We start from the raw sequence: 16,215 nt of genomic DNA, 5'->3' as shown, positions 1-16,215 counted from the left end.
AACAGCAGATGGCCAGGCCCGCCCACCCAAAATCCTACACCAGAGATGCTCTAGATTACTAGCTAATTTTATTTTAAATACTTATATAGCATTGGAAAGAGCAGACTATGCATCCCTGAAATGACTACATTCTCGGCCTGTTAATTTTCTATAATACCATCCCTATATTATTATTTCACTCTTGTTTCTTACTTTTCACAGTTTTAAGAAAAAATATGATGCTATTGAGATAGTAGATGGCCATTAAAAACTGCTAATTGGAAGTCTACAGCATTTTCAACTATGCTGAGGTTCCTTGCCATAAGGAAACATTACACTACGAATTTGTAAGCAAACTTAGAAGATTATCATTTCACCATGGAAGAATTAGAAGCCTGTTTCAAAGTTTTATTAATTCAAGTCATAAAAAAGTTACAGCAACTTCAAATATGTACAAACCTCCATAAAAATGCCGTGTTCAGTTATACAGGAGACAGACTCATTACAAAACGGCTACAAAATCATTATTTTCAATAAAACTCCCACAAGGGTRAAATAACCATTTAAGCATGTGTGCTCCAAAACCCTAGTAACAGCAGTTGTCAACTCGCTTCATCATCATTAAAAAAAAAAATTATAAAATCAGGGAGCAATATTTAAGTTTAACTTGAGAAAGATGGGGCATTTAACTCTCAACAAATAGTAAAAGTAGTCGAATGGTTACCAGTCTTGGCTGTTAGGAGTTTTAACAATCATGAAGTGAGCACAAACGTTTCCTCCTGTAAGGGAGGCAATTAAGATTTAAGATTGATGCCTCCAGTGTTTTGTTGTCTTCTTGCTTGAGTACTTGTCTTCAGTTGACTTAGTTAACCATTCAATCCTCTATGCATTTCGTTCATTTCCTTCACCTGGAGGGGAGGAGGTAGAGGGAGATCAACATTTGTGCTGCCTCTCAACTTTAAGACCGAGTAAGCCATTGAGACTTAACATCCCAGATTTTTGCTAACAAATGGATTTGATGCAATACTAACATAATCAACCGTGCCAAAACTACCAGATCTAAAAAAAAAAAAAACCCAAAAGCAAACAATGTTGTATTTAGCCACAACATTGTTTGGATTCCTTCACAAAAAGGCTCCACAGCTGACCTGAAGCACCATTTACAATTCCATTGAAAGCAGCTCTTCAATGTAAACTGCAAGATCCATGCAAATACCTCAGTAAAGGTCTTCATCACAGAACAAGGCTATCAGCATTTCCTGTGGATTGCACAGCCCCTCGCTATACATATGTAAAACAGAACTTGCAGTAAAACTGAACCCCACCCCCTCAGCCCTGGGAAAAGCAGCAGATCAGCAGTCCCCTTTGAAACTAGTGCAGAACTACGGAGAAGTGAAAACGAGCAACAGAATTTAAATACTTTCAGTCTCCTCGAACACACCTGAAGCACCCAAAGCAAGCTTTTAACATAGAGCAAGCTTTTAACATAGAGCAAGCTTAGGAGTTTCTGGATTCTGGACAACCTCTGTCCCACCACCAACTGAATTTCATTACATACACCACAAACAAATTAATTACCTCAGCTTTCACGTACTTCCCTTTCCTCCTCCTTGTGAGGACCTGAAACAGAAGGATGCAATATTTTCTAAGTCTTGATATACAAGTAACTTCATGTGTTTTTTACTTTAAAAACACAAAACTTGAAGCAGTCCTTTCCCGTCTGTCACTCTCAGCTACCTTAAACCAGGAGATACTTTGTTCACCTCAATGAATTGTTCCCAGTACTTGTCTTTCCGGTGACTCCCTTCAGATGTAACTTGAAACGGTGACAGCATGCCCATCACCAATTTCCCACCTCCCAAGTCTGAGGAAGCAAGCCAGTTTACAAAGGAAGACTCTCTATCAGAGTCCAAATACGTGTTTGTTACTTCCCAAATCGCACTGGTACCGTTCTGCTTGGCAGCTTTGCTAGAACTTACCAGAACAACAATTGCAGCCACTATTGCTATTACCACCACCACAATGACAGCAATCAGGCCAGGAGTCAGAGACTTCATGGAAAACTCTGGTGCTATTTCATCAACATAGTAGACCACTGTCCTCTCAAGCTTCACATCTTCATTATCAATGCTGACGTTTAACCCAGGATTATTATGAAAGATGGATTGACCTTTTACCTAAAACAGATAGGAAAAGAGAGACCTGCTAGTTCACATTGTAGTAGGCAGTTATGCCACCACAAGAATAATTTACCTTGCTTTAGCCAGAACACAGCCAGACTCCTGAATGCAGTGCAATACACACATCCAGCCTTGGGGAGGCTTTACCCGTGACACACTTACATCTTTCTCAAAGTAGTAGGCCACATCAGCTATATCCACACCTCCGAGTGATTTGTCTGAGGAATTCTGCTTCAAATCAATAGTAATGTAAGGGTTTTCGTACTGCAAAAAAAATATAGGGTGGTATTACAATGAGGTAGTTTAAAAATTTGATTATATAATATTTACCAAAGCATTATGATCCAGTTTGTGAACTTGCATCGTTAATCAATTTTATGGTTCTTGAACTCAAGCCAGCTGTTTACAGTAGGATTCAAATTCCACTTTTTAAATGAAGCAAAGAAGTCACCCACAGTGGAAGGAGAGCAAGATAGCTCCTCAGCATTTCTGTTCAGATACAGCTGTTTGCAAACTGCTTAGTAAGTGTCACTATTTTGAGAGCTTTTACTAAAACTCAGGCTGTACTACATTAGTCAAATAAGAGTTTTCAAAGTTACTCACAACACAAAAAAGTTCTAATACTTTATTAAAAATTATGAGCCTCTTACCAGCACACTGCTTATGTAGCGGCCATCCAGCAGATAACGACTGGTAATAGTATCTGTGAAAAACCTGTAAGGATATGAAAGTCATAGCTGTTAAAAGCAGTACTATTTCACACATAAAATCTCAGAGGTAGAGAAGATCAGTGTAATTTTTTTTATGCAGTTTCTCCTCAGCTGGCAGCAAAACCCTCACCCAATCTTTCACTCACATCTCCCTAGCACGATTGGGAAAAGAATCAGAAGGGCAAAAGCAGGGTAAAAAAAAACCAAAACAACMCTCATCAGTTAAAATAAAGACAGTCTGGTAAGTGAAAGGGCTGAGTGGGGGAAATAAACCCCAGGTGATGTAAAAGTCATCAGTCATCACTAACAGATCCATGTCCAGCAACCTCTGAGCAATTGCTACTTGGGAAAAAAATTTCCCCAGATTTGTTACTRAACATGACGTTATACAATATGGGCTGTCTGTCTCTGTTCAGTCAATTCAGGTCAGCCCTGTCCCCTTCCCAGCCTCTTGCCTATCCCCAGCCTACTCACTGGGGCAGCAGAGGAAAAGTCTGAGAAGGCCTTGGCATTATGATAGTGCTATTCAGCAGCAGTTGAAACTCTGGTGCCTTTAACAACACCATTTGGGTCACTGGTCTGAAACACAGCACCACAGCATCTGCTAACAAGAAAATTAGTTCTGCTCCAACCAAACCCAGTGCACTGCCTTTATACTAAGTTCAATTAACTCCGGAACAGTGAAGATGTACTTACTGAAAAATAAACACCTCTTTTGTCTGYGTTAGACAAAAGAGTGTTACCAGTAAGGCATGCAGACACTGCCATGACATCTTACTATCATCACTTACTTCTTTAAAGATTCAGCGTTCAGAGGAGTACTTCTCTCAGCATGTTTCATTTCAATGATGATCCACCTGAAGTATAATGAATATTCTTGAAGTGCATGCATAYAAAACATATCAAGAAAATCCAACCCCAGGCTAAAAAAACAGAACAGTGAGACAAAAACAAAGCAAGCAAAGTCTCTTCCAAACCCCTTCAATGTCTCTTATTTCTGAGGAAATAAGAAACCCAGCAGCAACCAAGTGTTGATTGCTCCATCTTCATTCATCCCCAGTGCATCATCCACACAAGGCAGAGCCTCATACAGGAATGTGTTCATGTCACAGCACACCCTGTTGAAAGACTTACATGGTTCTGACTAATTGATTGCACTTTAGGTCTGCATCATGTTTCTCAGTTCTTCTGACTCCAGCTGTATTCACACACCAACAGGTGGTTCCATCGCACTGCCTCGCCTTGAAAGCACCACTGTTTTCACACTCAGGATCATAGAGGCCATCGGTGTCTTCAAACGCATCTTTTGGTTTCTCACGACGACCCGATTTTGAGCCCATCACTTCTGCTTTCATCAATAGGCATTTTGAAGTCACTAAAAATAACCAGAAAGTCGCATTATGCAGCATCATGACGCGTGTCCAAATCAGAGCTCTGAGCCTGTACAAACACAATGTTATATCAGCAGCAAGTGGATCTGAAGCCATTACATGGACGAGCAGATGTCTAATGCGTAAGCGGTACATAAAATCAATACGACTTGGGTACGTCAGCCCCTCAAGGCAAAGGTCTAACAAGTCCAGCCTCAGGACTCACAGSTTCCATTCCTCACAGCTAGAGGCTCGCTCACAGCTTAGCTGAGCTCGAATTCTGAGTTTGATCTTACACAATGCTCTTTTCCCCTCTAGACTTGTAGGAAAAGTAAAGATATGTACTACTTGCAGGGAAGCTAAAGAGTCATCTTTGAGAAATCCTTGCCACTGTAGGACGAATAGTGAGGAGAAATCAGTACAAGCAGAGGAACCCTAAACGCTTGATTTCCGCCACCACTTGACCTGGAAGCCCAGGAAGAAGCATTGTTTCCTCGACTCCATTATTTGCTGGTGTCTCAGCGGTCATTCCCACATATTTCCCGGCGCTCTGCGGGAGCRTTTCCGTGTCACCCACCCGGCTGTGCCCTTTTACTCACGGGTGGTGCAGTCCACGGTAACGCCGGAGCCGATGGCGTCGCAGCGGCAGCGGCCGTTGTCCAGCCTGCAGTTGGTGACACGCTTGTTCTTCTCGCAGACACACGCTGCAAGAGAAGCGGGGCCGTGAGCCGGGCACCGCCACCCGCGCTCTGCCGCCGAGCAGGACGAACACAAAGCCGCCCCTCGCCGGCCGGGCGTGGCGTGCCCGCACCCCCCGCTTCCCCGCGGCCACCCGCCCTCCCTTCACCGAGCGCAGGGCGAGGGCTTCCTCCGCAGCGGCGAGGCTCCCCTCGGGGCGCGGACAAAGGGGCGTTATTGGGGCCGGGCGCTCCTGTCCCCTCCGCACCCCCGGCCAAGGCGGCGAAGGGGAACGCCGTCGCATTCGGCGACACGGGGCACCGAARGGACGGCCCTGGGGCGAGCGGGGCCGGGAGGAGGCCCGGGGCGGGGAGCCCGGTCAGGAGCGGGCGCGGGGCGGACAGAGGGGTGCGGGCACTCACAGTTCTGCTGGGCACCGGCGGCGGCGCAGAGCAGCAGCAGGAGCGCGGCCCCGCAGAGCGGCTTCATGGCTGGAGCGGGCGGCGGGGTGCGGAGAGGCCGGGGGAAAGTCCTCGGGGACGCGGRCGGAGAGGGAGCGGTGCGTGCGCGGCGGCGGCGGAGCTCTGTGAGCCACCCGACAGGTTCMGCAGGTGCTGGTGGCTGCGCCGCGCCCTCCCGGCTCCGGTTACACCTGGGACGCGCGGGGGGAGCGGCGGCGGCTCCTCCCCCGGCCCCGCCGGGCGCGCTCTTAAACCACCACCGCCCCCTCCTCCCGCCGCACCTGGGCGAAACTGGATGGGGCAGGGCGGGGCCGCTCCCGGCCCGGCCCCGGCAGCTCCTCGGCCGCGGAATGGGGAGGGGGAGCGGCGGTGCGAGGGGCGTCCCGAGGCGCGGCCGTGCCCGCTTTGTGCCTGGGCTGCGAAACCACCCCGCCCGAGCGCAGGGACGGCGGGCTGGGGCCGTCGCGGGGAGCCGGGGGACGGCTGCCCCCGCCGTCGMGGGAAAGTGTTAGTCATCAGCGGGAGCTCCGTGTTTGCCCTGCGACACACGGGCAGGGGGAGCAGAGSCCGCGGCCCTCCTGGATCGGGGCTTCCCGCGCCCGCCGCTGACCTTCAGAGCGCCGGGGCGGCCMCAAGTCGCTGGCCTGGCCTGGTGGCCCCGGGCTCTTTGCTCGGGACAGGCGGGGGAGGTGTTTCCACTATCCTCTCGGCGAGCTGAGAGCAACCAGGGAATACACTTACACTTTACAGTGAGCTTTGCTCGCATCCGGGGGTGTCTTGTTTGACATAATTCCTGATAATTCCTCAGTAAATTAAAAAACCGGCCGCTTATCGGTACAGAATAAACTCTTTCGTAAGGATCTTATTGGTTATGTGTKTTTTGTTTTCGTTTATGGTTCCTTTCGAAAATACATAGTAGATTCCTCTACCTCAGGGCTGCTTGTTGTGAAGACTCGCTACGGGTGTTGTAGTATCCGTATTTCCTCGTTCAGGCAAAAATTAGTCCTGAGTGCTTTGTGTCCGAGCAGCGCAGCTTTGTGGAAACCTACAAAACGGGAGGTAGTACCMGGGCCCTGCGAGGTTGTCGAGGAGGAAACACGGGAAAGCGGGCTACAGGCTTTAAAATGGCTTTCCAACGTGTAAATGCAATTCCAAAATGGAAGACAAAAGATAGGTATGGTACACCAAAATGCTTTATGAATCTTGAGTTTATTAATTCAGTTAAAATATGCATAGATCTTTCTAAAAGATACATTAGAGCCCTAGAAAAACAGGTTACTTTAGTACAGGATAAAACCGGAATGACACTGCCCAAAGACTTGAAGCTTCCGCTTACCAGTTTGCTGCACGATAAAAACATGTTTCTGCTTTTGCAAACATACGGGTATCAGTAAGTGAAACCGTTTGGAAACTGCATGTTCGAAGCGGAAGTGCGGGTGAACTGTCTTAGTGGTTTTGTGCACAGCTGTGTTTGTGTTGTACCTSGTTTTGTATGTTGTTTTTGTCTCCAGTGTCCTGCTGCTGCCTCAAATCAGTACGAGTTAAAGAATTGGTTTGGGATTTGCTCCTGGTACAGCCCAACTCAGAGTTTTGCAGCATTTCTGTTGATTATTCTTATGGTTTTGTGTGGTTTTTGCTCTGTAAGTGTATTCTTCTGATATGCTTGTCAAAGACTCAAAATGAGAGCTTGACCTAGCCATTTGAAAACTTGGGAAGACTGAAGTCTCAGAGATGTGGACTTCTTGCACCGCTTTTGTTAGGTGCTGGCATTTTCCAGAAAGATGAGTAGGATCAATAAGCTCAGAAATGCCTGCCCTACTATAAACCTCTTATTCCATGTTAATGTACTGGTTTGCTCAAGATGAGAACAGCTGTCTTGTCATTATCAAATTGCCAAGCTGAACTACGTAAGCCTTGATAGCCTTGATAATAAGGACTAATAAATGTTATGATAGGCTTTTTTTTTTTTTTTTTTAATACGTAAATGTAGAAGAGCAGAACAGGCTGGGTAGAGCTGGTCCTCTTGTACAGCTGGTCCCCTTTCTTCTCCTGATCCTTGTTCTGTGTAGGTAAACCTCTATGCCTAGTTTTACAAATCCAAGCAGTCTTGAAACCTTGCAGTGGCTACTGCTGCAAGTAGCCCTGTTTTTACAACCACCTCCAAATACCAGATAGGTATCCTTGTTGTCAAAAAAATAACCTTAACCTTTAGTATCCCGGGGTGAATGGCCTTAGGGTGTTTGTGTGGACTAGAGCCTCTCACGGTGTGTTTTGGCCCTGTTGTGTTGTGACACATTGAGAGTTGTGAGTTGGCACCTGTAGAAAGTCGTAGGATAACTGTGGTGCAAACATGGGTGCATCATGCTAGTTTTTGTAGTTTAGCATTTAATTCAGCTCCAGTTTGCAGGAGCAAATAAGGAACTCACTGTCTGCGGTCTCGCCAGATTTCTAAATGTGAAGAAATTATTGTTTAAACGTTGCTCAGTATTTTTGAAGAAGAGTTGCTCTACATGATGTCATTCACCAGCAAGGCAATAGAAATGAGGGACCATTCACAGCAGTGTCAATCTTACCTTCTTTCCAGCTTGTTTTTGAGGGCAGTTTCTCCATGAGAAGCAAAGCCAGTGGAACAGATTGAGGCTGAACAGATACAAAGGCCTGAGTGCTGAAGTGTATCACACAGGTACCTTGGTGTCTGGGGCATTTGGGAGGCCGTGTCTGTTTTGTACCTTTTGTGGTGATTGTACCTCTTTGTGCTGAAATACGTGACCCTATTCAATGGCTATTCCGTATTAACTTTCCTCAGCACACAGCTCTAAAGGTAAGGCCTTGCATATCRATTATAAACAGGATGATTTTATCAACTGCTGGAGATACCTCCTCTTATCAAATAGCAGACTGCTGATTAGGCAGTGCAGTGTAGGCTAGTTGTGGTTTACTCTTATTAAAGCATAATTACAGCTCAGACAAATGATAATTTAAATGCTACAAGCACATTACTGGCTCTACTATATAGCAAAAAAGAAAAAAAGTATCGGTAACCAAGCCCTACATCCACAAAGTATGTAACTTACATTAGGAAAACACGTGTAAACTGTATTTTTCAGCTTTTACTCTGTAATTTACATCTGATCCAGATGTGTTTGGAGAATATTTTCGTTCACTAAAATACTCAAGAGCCATTGGGAGATTTTCTGTTGTCTTCAATGAGCTTTGAAACCGATCCAAGGAGATAAATCCAGCTCTTTCTGAAGCCAGTGAAAATTAGTGTGATACTGGGATATGCCATAAGGTCATTTCCAGGTCTTCACTAGAAATGAGGTAAGTGGGCTTTGTGAAACTCCCCAGGCACAGAAAAGGGACAAAATCTGCTTTCAGGGAAAGTCGCAAGGATGTGTGAGTCACTGCCGAAGTATCAGGAAACGATGCAAGGTGGGGCTGTGACATGCACCGTGGTCAGCAGATCATCGAGATGAGTGGAGAGAGAGAGCGTGATCAGTGCCACCGGGGTGTGTGGTAATCTCGGTCTAACTGAGATTCTTCAGAGGCTGCAAACCTGATTGGTTTTGGGTGTACCCTCCTGAAGATAACCAAAGTCTCGTCCCTAGAAAATAGGTCAGGTATTATACCAAATTGTGAAACATAGTCTTATTAGAGTTTTTCTATCAAAATTAATGACTTTTGAGAATCCATGATGACTCTTAACTGGTTAAGGCTGACAAAGATAGAAACAACCAGAAATACTGATGCTCCAAAGTGCCAACAGGTATTTTGGACAGTAGACATTGCTACACATCTCACTATATTATAGATATGCTCAGAAACTTTTTATTAGGAGAGCTTCAGAATGTTTGCATTCAGCTTTTCTGTCAGATTTCATCATCTGCATGTAATGAAACCTTGAAAGGACTGTAGGAAAAGGACAATAATGAGATATTATGTACAGTACTTTGTCCATAATGTGTTTCTGAAGCTTCCATGTTGTCACAAATCAACATGTGCTGGTGTTCAAATGATTGTAGTAAAACTGATGCCTCTGTGTATTTTATTTCTCCAGTCTGTTCAAAACCCACCAGAAAACAGGTAAATCTTGTAACACTGATTAGAATAATGAGAACCTTTGGAGTCCAGGACAACCGAAAATGCGTTGGCTATATGGAGGTGGTCCAGTATGAGGTAATAGGAAAATAAATGAGCAGTTATGTGTTTCTGCTAGACTGCCTCTAACTACTTCCAAACATTGTTACAAAACAAACAAACAAACAAACAAACAACAAACAAAAAAAAACCAGTTATTGTACACATTTGGGTCTTTTTGGCCTGTTTCTAGATCGCTAGATCATTACTTGTTTTTTTAATAGTTACACAGTGTTTATGTATTTTGACAAAACTCTCACGCTGTCATGYGCACTGAAGATGGAAATTAGTTCAGAGGCAGTGGCAGCCCTCATAAAGCTGTCCTTGGCTTCAGAAGCCCATAGCTTGGGTCTCTAACAGGTTGGAGACTTTTTGAAAGTAAGAGTAACTACTGAGAGGTAAAGGGGTGTTGGTTCAGAGGTTCATAAAACTAGACAGGGTGTAGCCACAGGAGAGAAATGCTCATGCAATTAATGTATGTTCTATTTGTGTCTTTGAGGATTATAGAAACCAACCTGTCTGATACATTGTGGTATCCTCACCTCTCTCCCAGGGCTGAGTCTTAACTTTAGAGGGTGGGGCCAGTAACAGGTTTGTCATGCTCATCTTTATGTGCCTGAAAATGCATCTCCATGGCTCTAATGCTGACAGCATTTTTAGAACATCTATTGTCAGCAGTCAAAGCTCCTTGAAATAAACAGCATTAGATGTAAAAACCACAATAACTCCTCCTCCAGACTACTGCACAGCATCAAGGCAAACCTTCTAATTTCATACTGTGCCCAATCCCTCAGGTTTGTAGGGTTTGGAAAGGGCTTAGAGGAAAACATGAGATCACAAGTTGTAGTAAAAGAAGGTCTGTTTACATTAAAATGGTTTCAATTTTGGCAYCTAGGACTTCTTTTTTCCCCATTTAGCCATTTTCTATGAAGGAAGATACAGATGGAACATTGTCAAAACACTTGTTGACAACTGTTTGAGAGAGTCCTAAGTAGTTTTTAACATGTTTTATTGTGTGACAACCTCTCTGAGCTGTAGGCAGAGCTGAAGCAGATGGTTATACAGACAGAGAGTCGTCCTGTCTCTCATGGTTATCGGAAGGCACTGAGTACTTCTGTCATAAAACCTGCCACTGAATTTGCTGGTGCTGGGCTTGTTCAGGTTGCTGTGGGGCTGGTGAGGGYGTGGACTTACAGTTGGTCAGGCAACCCCCAGTAACAACCCATGCACATGGCTGTTCCCAGCAGTGAGCAGAAGCCGTGTGTTCCTCAAGGAAAACAGGGTCACAGCATGCACACGGGCAGTTTCCAGGGAGCAGCTGACATGCTGGAAATCCCCACCCACTCTTGCCTCACTCTAATTTGTGTGCATAGTCATACCCCAAGCAAAGGTGAATAAATACACCCATGAGCTGGGCAGAAAAATCTCATCCCACGAGCAGTGACACAACGGGCAGCAGAGAGTGGGGTTACAAGAGGTGGGAATGGCAGCAGTGTTTGGCTTTTTTTGTCCCTCGCTGAAATAAATTGCTTTTGTATTGTCACTACTTTCACAGTTCATGGGTTTCCCTTATTTTTTCAGTTCGCCATATCTGTTACCAAAGTTCATCTGTTTCTCTTTGCACTTTAATTTACAGCCCTTGTACGAGTCATTTTATTGCTTCAACCTCTGAGTGAGAGAAGTTTTACAACTTGTGATTACTGAACTTGGAGAAACAAGAAGGCTTTTTGACCTGGTGTGGACTAATTACAGACCCCATTGCTTCTTGGGAGGGGCATTCAATGTTTAACAAACTGTGGCACCTCTAATTTAACCGTGTGGAGCCTGGACCATTGGAGAGGACTTCAAAAAAGTAAATCCTGGACTTTTTCCAGGTCATATTTTAGCTTGTCTGGTTTTAGTCTTTAAAGGGCTGTCCTTGAAGTTCTTCCTTCCYACTACTGAACTTGATGCTGCTTCCTTCTTAGCAGTATGAGAGCATGGCAGCCAAACTATTTGCGTATAAAAACCATTTCCTYTTGCGTCAGAAATTATACCTACACTACTTTTGATTAATCCTTTCAAGGGGTGAGTCTTTTGAATGCCATGCCATGAAAATATGGCTCTTGACAACAGAAAAATTGTCCTGTCTTAATTACAACTATTGTTTCATATTATAGGGGCTGTGGTCACGGACAAAGATTCAATCGTGTTCAGCAGTACAAAAATGGAGGATAAATAGCTACTGTGTTTGAAAGTATTTCTGGCCTGGATTATGTGACCAGTAAACTTTRGAACTAGAAAATAAGATGAGAAGGATTGGGTGAAATTTACATTTTGCCCAGTTATAGAATCATAGGCCAGCTAGCTAAAAGTTGGAAGGCTCCCACCAAATCTTTAGCCAGTCAAATAGATATTGTTTAGGAAACTTGCCTTCAGGAAAAGAATTAGAATGTCATTTTGAAAGCATCAATGTTTTTCTACTTTTGATGTCCCTAGATAATAACGTAAGATACATTTCCTGGATAATAGGTTCCTCAGATGTTTTGTAGCTTAGTGTATTATGTGTACATATACATTGGTGAGGCAAGGCATTTGTGTTATTTGCCTGAGAGGACCAAATACTTTTTAGCTAATGCCATTTAGAGAAATGATTCCTTAAGTCAAATTCTTGAAACTCCCTTTGTTCAGCTACATTTTCTTCTGGAAGATTGTCCAAGTCCGGGGTTTGTGGGTTGTTTCTGAGAGGAAAGAGGAGAATGGGAGAAGGCAGAAAGTTCCCATTTTGCCGAGCGAATGTCGGCAATGCGCTCCTCTGYGCACGCACAGCGCTGGTCGCACAGGAGCACCTGCTCCCTGCTCCTGCACCTGCCTCTCTGGGAGCCTAATGCTCTTGGCACCTGGAGCAAAAGGCTCCAGGGCCACGGAGTGGAGAGGAGTCCTGTTTATTAGGGCTTTTTGCACAACTCTCCGTGAAGAAATGGCACGGGTGCAACTGGGTAACAAAAGAACCGTGGTTATTAAACACTTGCAAAGCCAAAATGCAATCTTAAGTGGCTGAAAAAAAAAGTTAGAGTATGGTGGATGATGTCAGAAGGTTCAAGAACCCCTTAAATGTGCAAATCATCTCCTTTCCCTTCMAAGTACAATGTGCACTGATAGTTTTGAGTTACTGTTGTTGAGAGATACATCAATCATCATTTGTCCTTTTGTGAYATGATGGTGACAACCGAATGTAGTCCATCTCATCTATTTATTTTTACAGAAAAATTGGAACTCTTCAGGTAAGACTACTTCATTTCATTTACAAACAGCACACAAGTGCCAATCGTTGAAAATAAATCTTAAAGTCTCGCCCTGAATGCTTTGAATTAGTGAAGTTAATACAGGRTATATCAGTCTATTTAGAGTAGGAGTGAGCAAGTTCAAACTTATGTCCCGGGCACCTTCTGGAGATTTGCTGCTGCCGTGTGCTCGGCTGTTCTGAAGTACGCAGGAGCAGCATGTTGGAACACGCACCRTGTTTGCTGGCAGCCTCCTCTCTCCTTTACCATTTGCTCTATCAGTCTGGTCAGCACAGCCTGCGTTCACTGCATCATTTCCAAATTACTTTTTCTTTCTAGCTCCTGAATTTGTCAGTGCCTGACAACAACTGCAGCTGTTCTGGGACTTAAATATTCGAAAACACTGCTATACGCTCAGCAGTTCTTTTCAAGTAAACAAAGTTGGAAACAATTTTCCTGCCTCTTCATCCATCAGTGACATATACTTAGAAATATTTTTAATTTTAATCATACTGTAACATTTGTCAAAAGCAAGGATTTCACTGCAAGGCACCTTGCCAGTATCCTTGCTTACTTTGACCCGTAGCAAACACTAGTGAGCTGCGTTTGGTCTGTTGTGCTTAGTCCCAGTCCAGGCACAATGATGCCATAATAATTTGTGATTTTACAGCCCATCTAAATCTTTACTCTCTCTTYCCACATATTAAACGGGCTTCTGGTGACAGATGTGGGTTCGGGTGGTTCACCTGTTCCTCCTCAACTCGCTTTAATTTACTCCTGTGCCTTGCTACACCCTGTACTCTTACAGAATTACCCTCATGGCCGAAGTTCGCTTTTTCAATGCATGTTTCRGTTTCACTATGGGTCTTTAGGACTGGACCTCTCAATCCATAAGCATTTAATTTAGAATTATTTGATTGAGAGGCCAGGCTCCTCCAGCAGGGTCAGCAGTCATCTCTACAGAAAAGAAAGACTTTTTTTCCTATTTCACACACTGCAGGAAGTAGAAAAAGTCCCTAACTGAAAAATATATCTTTTATTGTGGATAATTATCTGTATTTAAGAGAATCAATGGTGGTTTTTCATGACTTCGTTTGAAAATAAATACCAGGTGTTTTACCTATGTTATTTTATCTTTCTTAGGCAAAAAAAAAATTACTGGAAAGGATACCAGAGGCCAAAGGCATCCCAAAAATATCAAAATCTGAAACAAAAAAGTATGTATATCCTAAATGTGATGTATTAAAATACTATCCCTGTGTTTTTCTTCAGTGATGCTTATTAATCTATGTGTAAACAACACATTCACTGAAAATGTTTTGAGTCTATTTTTTTTTTTTTCATTTAAAGGAATCAAACTGCTCTGCACCTGCCTTTTTGGACCAAATTTTGGATAGCGATATAACTATATATCTTATAAACTATATATCTTATATAATGGAGTTCTAGCATATATATGGAATTTCTTTCCCCAGAAATAAGGTTTTGTAAGATTCCCAGGTCTTTCAAGCCCAGGTCTTAATAATTCTATATATATAAATATTATACAAAAATTAAAACACACACACACATATATTCATATAAAAATAAAAATTATTTCTAAATTTGTRTATTAAAAATATTATTTCAAACTGTGATTACATATAAAGATGGAGAGCGGCTAAACTAATTTACTATCCACCTGCATGAAGGGTTAGGATTGAAGACCAACACGAAACCCCGTGTGTTCCGCTGGACAAATGCTGCGTTGTCTCGATACAAACGGCTGTAGCGAAACAGCGCTCCCTCATGTCCAGCGAGAGACTTGGAAGTCCAAAAGCTCCGTTCTTCCCGATATTCTCGGACGGATTGTTCAACAACCTTCTGAAAATTTCAGTCAATAATAAGCAAAGTAGAGAACCAGTTAAGTCCACTATGTCATGCAGAGGACTTAGGAGTCAGGTTGTGTTTCCTTACTGTCACTGTGCTCAGGCATGAACCATGCTACATTGTTGTTTTTCCATCGTGTTTCCAAGTTGAATCCTTGAGTCCTCCCCATCTCAACAATCCTACCTCAGGCTGCCGAGTCCTGCGAGGAAAGAAAGGTGATGTTCCAGATATTCTCACAGCTCCGTTTCCTCCAAGTCTCATCCAACCTTATGCAATGGGTCTTAATCAGAGCAGAGACCTGAGTCCTGGCAGGCTGGGGACAGTACACTGGAGGAAGAGTCACCATTCCTGTTCAACAACTTGATTGTGACAGATTTTGGAGTGGAAAAAGAAATCTTTTAATATTTTGTTGCAGAACCACCAGCCCAAAAAATTATTTTACAAGTGGGAGACCTACAGGAAGCATTGTATGGGTAAAGACCGACATTGTAAGTCACTTTTTATTGTTGTCAAGATGTGAAGAATAAGGAAGCATACATGTCACAATTATCATTGCAGCCTTATGCTTTGCAATAGGGGGAAAAAAAAAGAAAAGAAGATTTTTCCTGGACTTAAAAAAATTTAGATGCTTATTTAGAAGTTTCTGTAAGCTGCCCTTCCTCTGTTTTTCATAGTTATCAAATGAACAGTAGTCAATTGATGAGTGCTTTGAATTCTTTAGATAAAAACATGGAAAAATAGGAACAATTAATGCAGGATAATATTCACTGCGAATATGTGTCTAAGAAGAGAGAACCTCAAAGTGACAGACTTTTGCTCTGCTGAAGTATTTGGTATTATCTCCACCCTGCTGCCAAGTTTCCTGATTTCAGCCTATTCCATGGAGTTGTTCGTTGGTACATTTACCACTTGGTATGTTTTTTATCTCTCCCTCTGATCAGAAACTTGATCTTTCCCTGAAGATATTCACTAACTCAGAGCACCTAAATAATCTAACAAATTATTAATGAAAGATGAGGAGAGTGTAAAGAGGCCTCTCTTCTCATTACTGTAACAAATTAGGCCAGTTACTTTAGTTGGCCTGCACAGGGAGAAACCATGAAAATGGATTTCTCTTTTGCCATCTTCCCAGGATAAACCTTTAGCTCTCATAAGAAAAGGCAACAGTAAGATTTTACACTGAATCTTATTAGTTAAAGAATTTTTTTCGTTCTTGTTTTCACATTTCAATAGACTGCCTTAGACTAATTGCATACTACTACTGCATTAAGTGCCCCTGTGGAAAGGTAGCAGCAGGGTATCCTGCAGCTCTATGTGTAATGATAYTCAGTCAGGTATGTCTTCTCCTTTGTGTCCTATGTCCCCTGGGGAGATGTTTGTCATCCTGGGGAGATGTTTAAATCATAGAATCATGGAATGGTTTGCGTTTGAAGGCAACTTAAAGGTCATCTCATTCCAACCCCCAGCCGTGGGCAGGGAGGGACACTTCCCACTAGAGGAGGTGATCAGAGCCCAATCCAACCTGGGCTTGAACACTTCCAGGGATGGGGCATTCACAGCTTCTCTGA

The 16,215-nt window shown here is 43.4% G+C and overlaps 1 protein-coding gene across 1 annotated transcript; it reads right to left on the bottom strand.

Moving 5' to 3' along the window:
* Window positions 1-372: 372 nt before the first annotated feature.
* On the bottom strand, window positions 373-5,610 carry EPCAM (epithelial cell adhesion molecule). The gene is made up of 9 exons (XM_057383982.1): window positions 5,340-5,610; window positions 4,839-4,943; window positions 4,004-4,244; window positions 3,661-3,726; window positions 2,810-2,873; window positions 2,322-2,423; window positions 1,959-2,156; window positions 1,558-1,599; window positions 373-887 (listed from the first exon to the last, which is right to left on the bottom strand). The coding sequence occupies exons 1-9, from the start codon at window positions 5,404-5,406 to the stop codon at window positions 846-848; spliced, it is 927 nt and encodes a 308-aa protein (XP_057239965.1). The 5' UTR covers window positions 5,407-5,610; the 3' UTR covers window positions 373-845.
* Between the last annotated feature and the right edge of the window lie 10,605 nt (window positions 5,611-16,215).

The sequence above is a fragment of the Malurus melanocephalus genome, unplaced genomic scaffold (assembly GCF_030028575.1).
Source record: "Malurus melanocephalus ecotype Western Australia unplaced genomic scaffold, MMel_1.1 scaffold_671, whole genome shotgun sequence".
NCBI classification, from domain to species: domain Eukaryota; kingdom Metazoa; phylum Chordata; class Aves; order Passeriformes; family Maluridae; genus Malurus; species Malurus melanocephalus.
Note: the sequence above shows the minus strand (reverse complement) of the source record. Positions and strands in the feature narration are given on the sequence as shown.

What these genes read in the sequence shown, in the direction of transcription:
- EPCAM (XM_057383982.1), bottom strand. Translation starts at nt 5,406, where the DNA reads ATGAAGCCGCTCTGCGGGGCCGCGCTCCTGCTGCTGCTCTGCGCCGCC. An exon ending in CCTACTACTTTGAGAAAGAT is followed by an intron (nt 2,157 to 2,321) that starts GTAAGTGTGTCA and finishes TATCTGTTTTAG; the next exon opens with GTAAAAGGTCAATCCATCTT. An exon ending in GGAAGTACGTGAAAGCTGAG is followed by an intron (nt 888 to 1,557) that starts GTAATTAATTTG and finishes CCTCCCCTCCAG; the next exon opens with GTGAAGGAAATGAACGAAAT.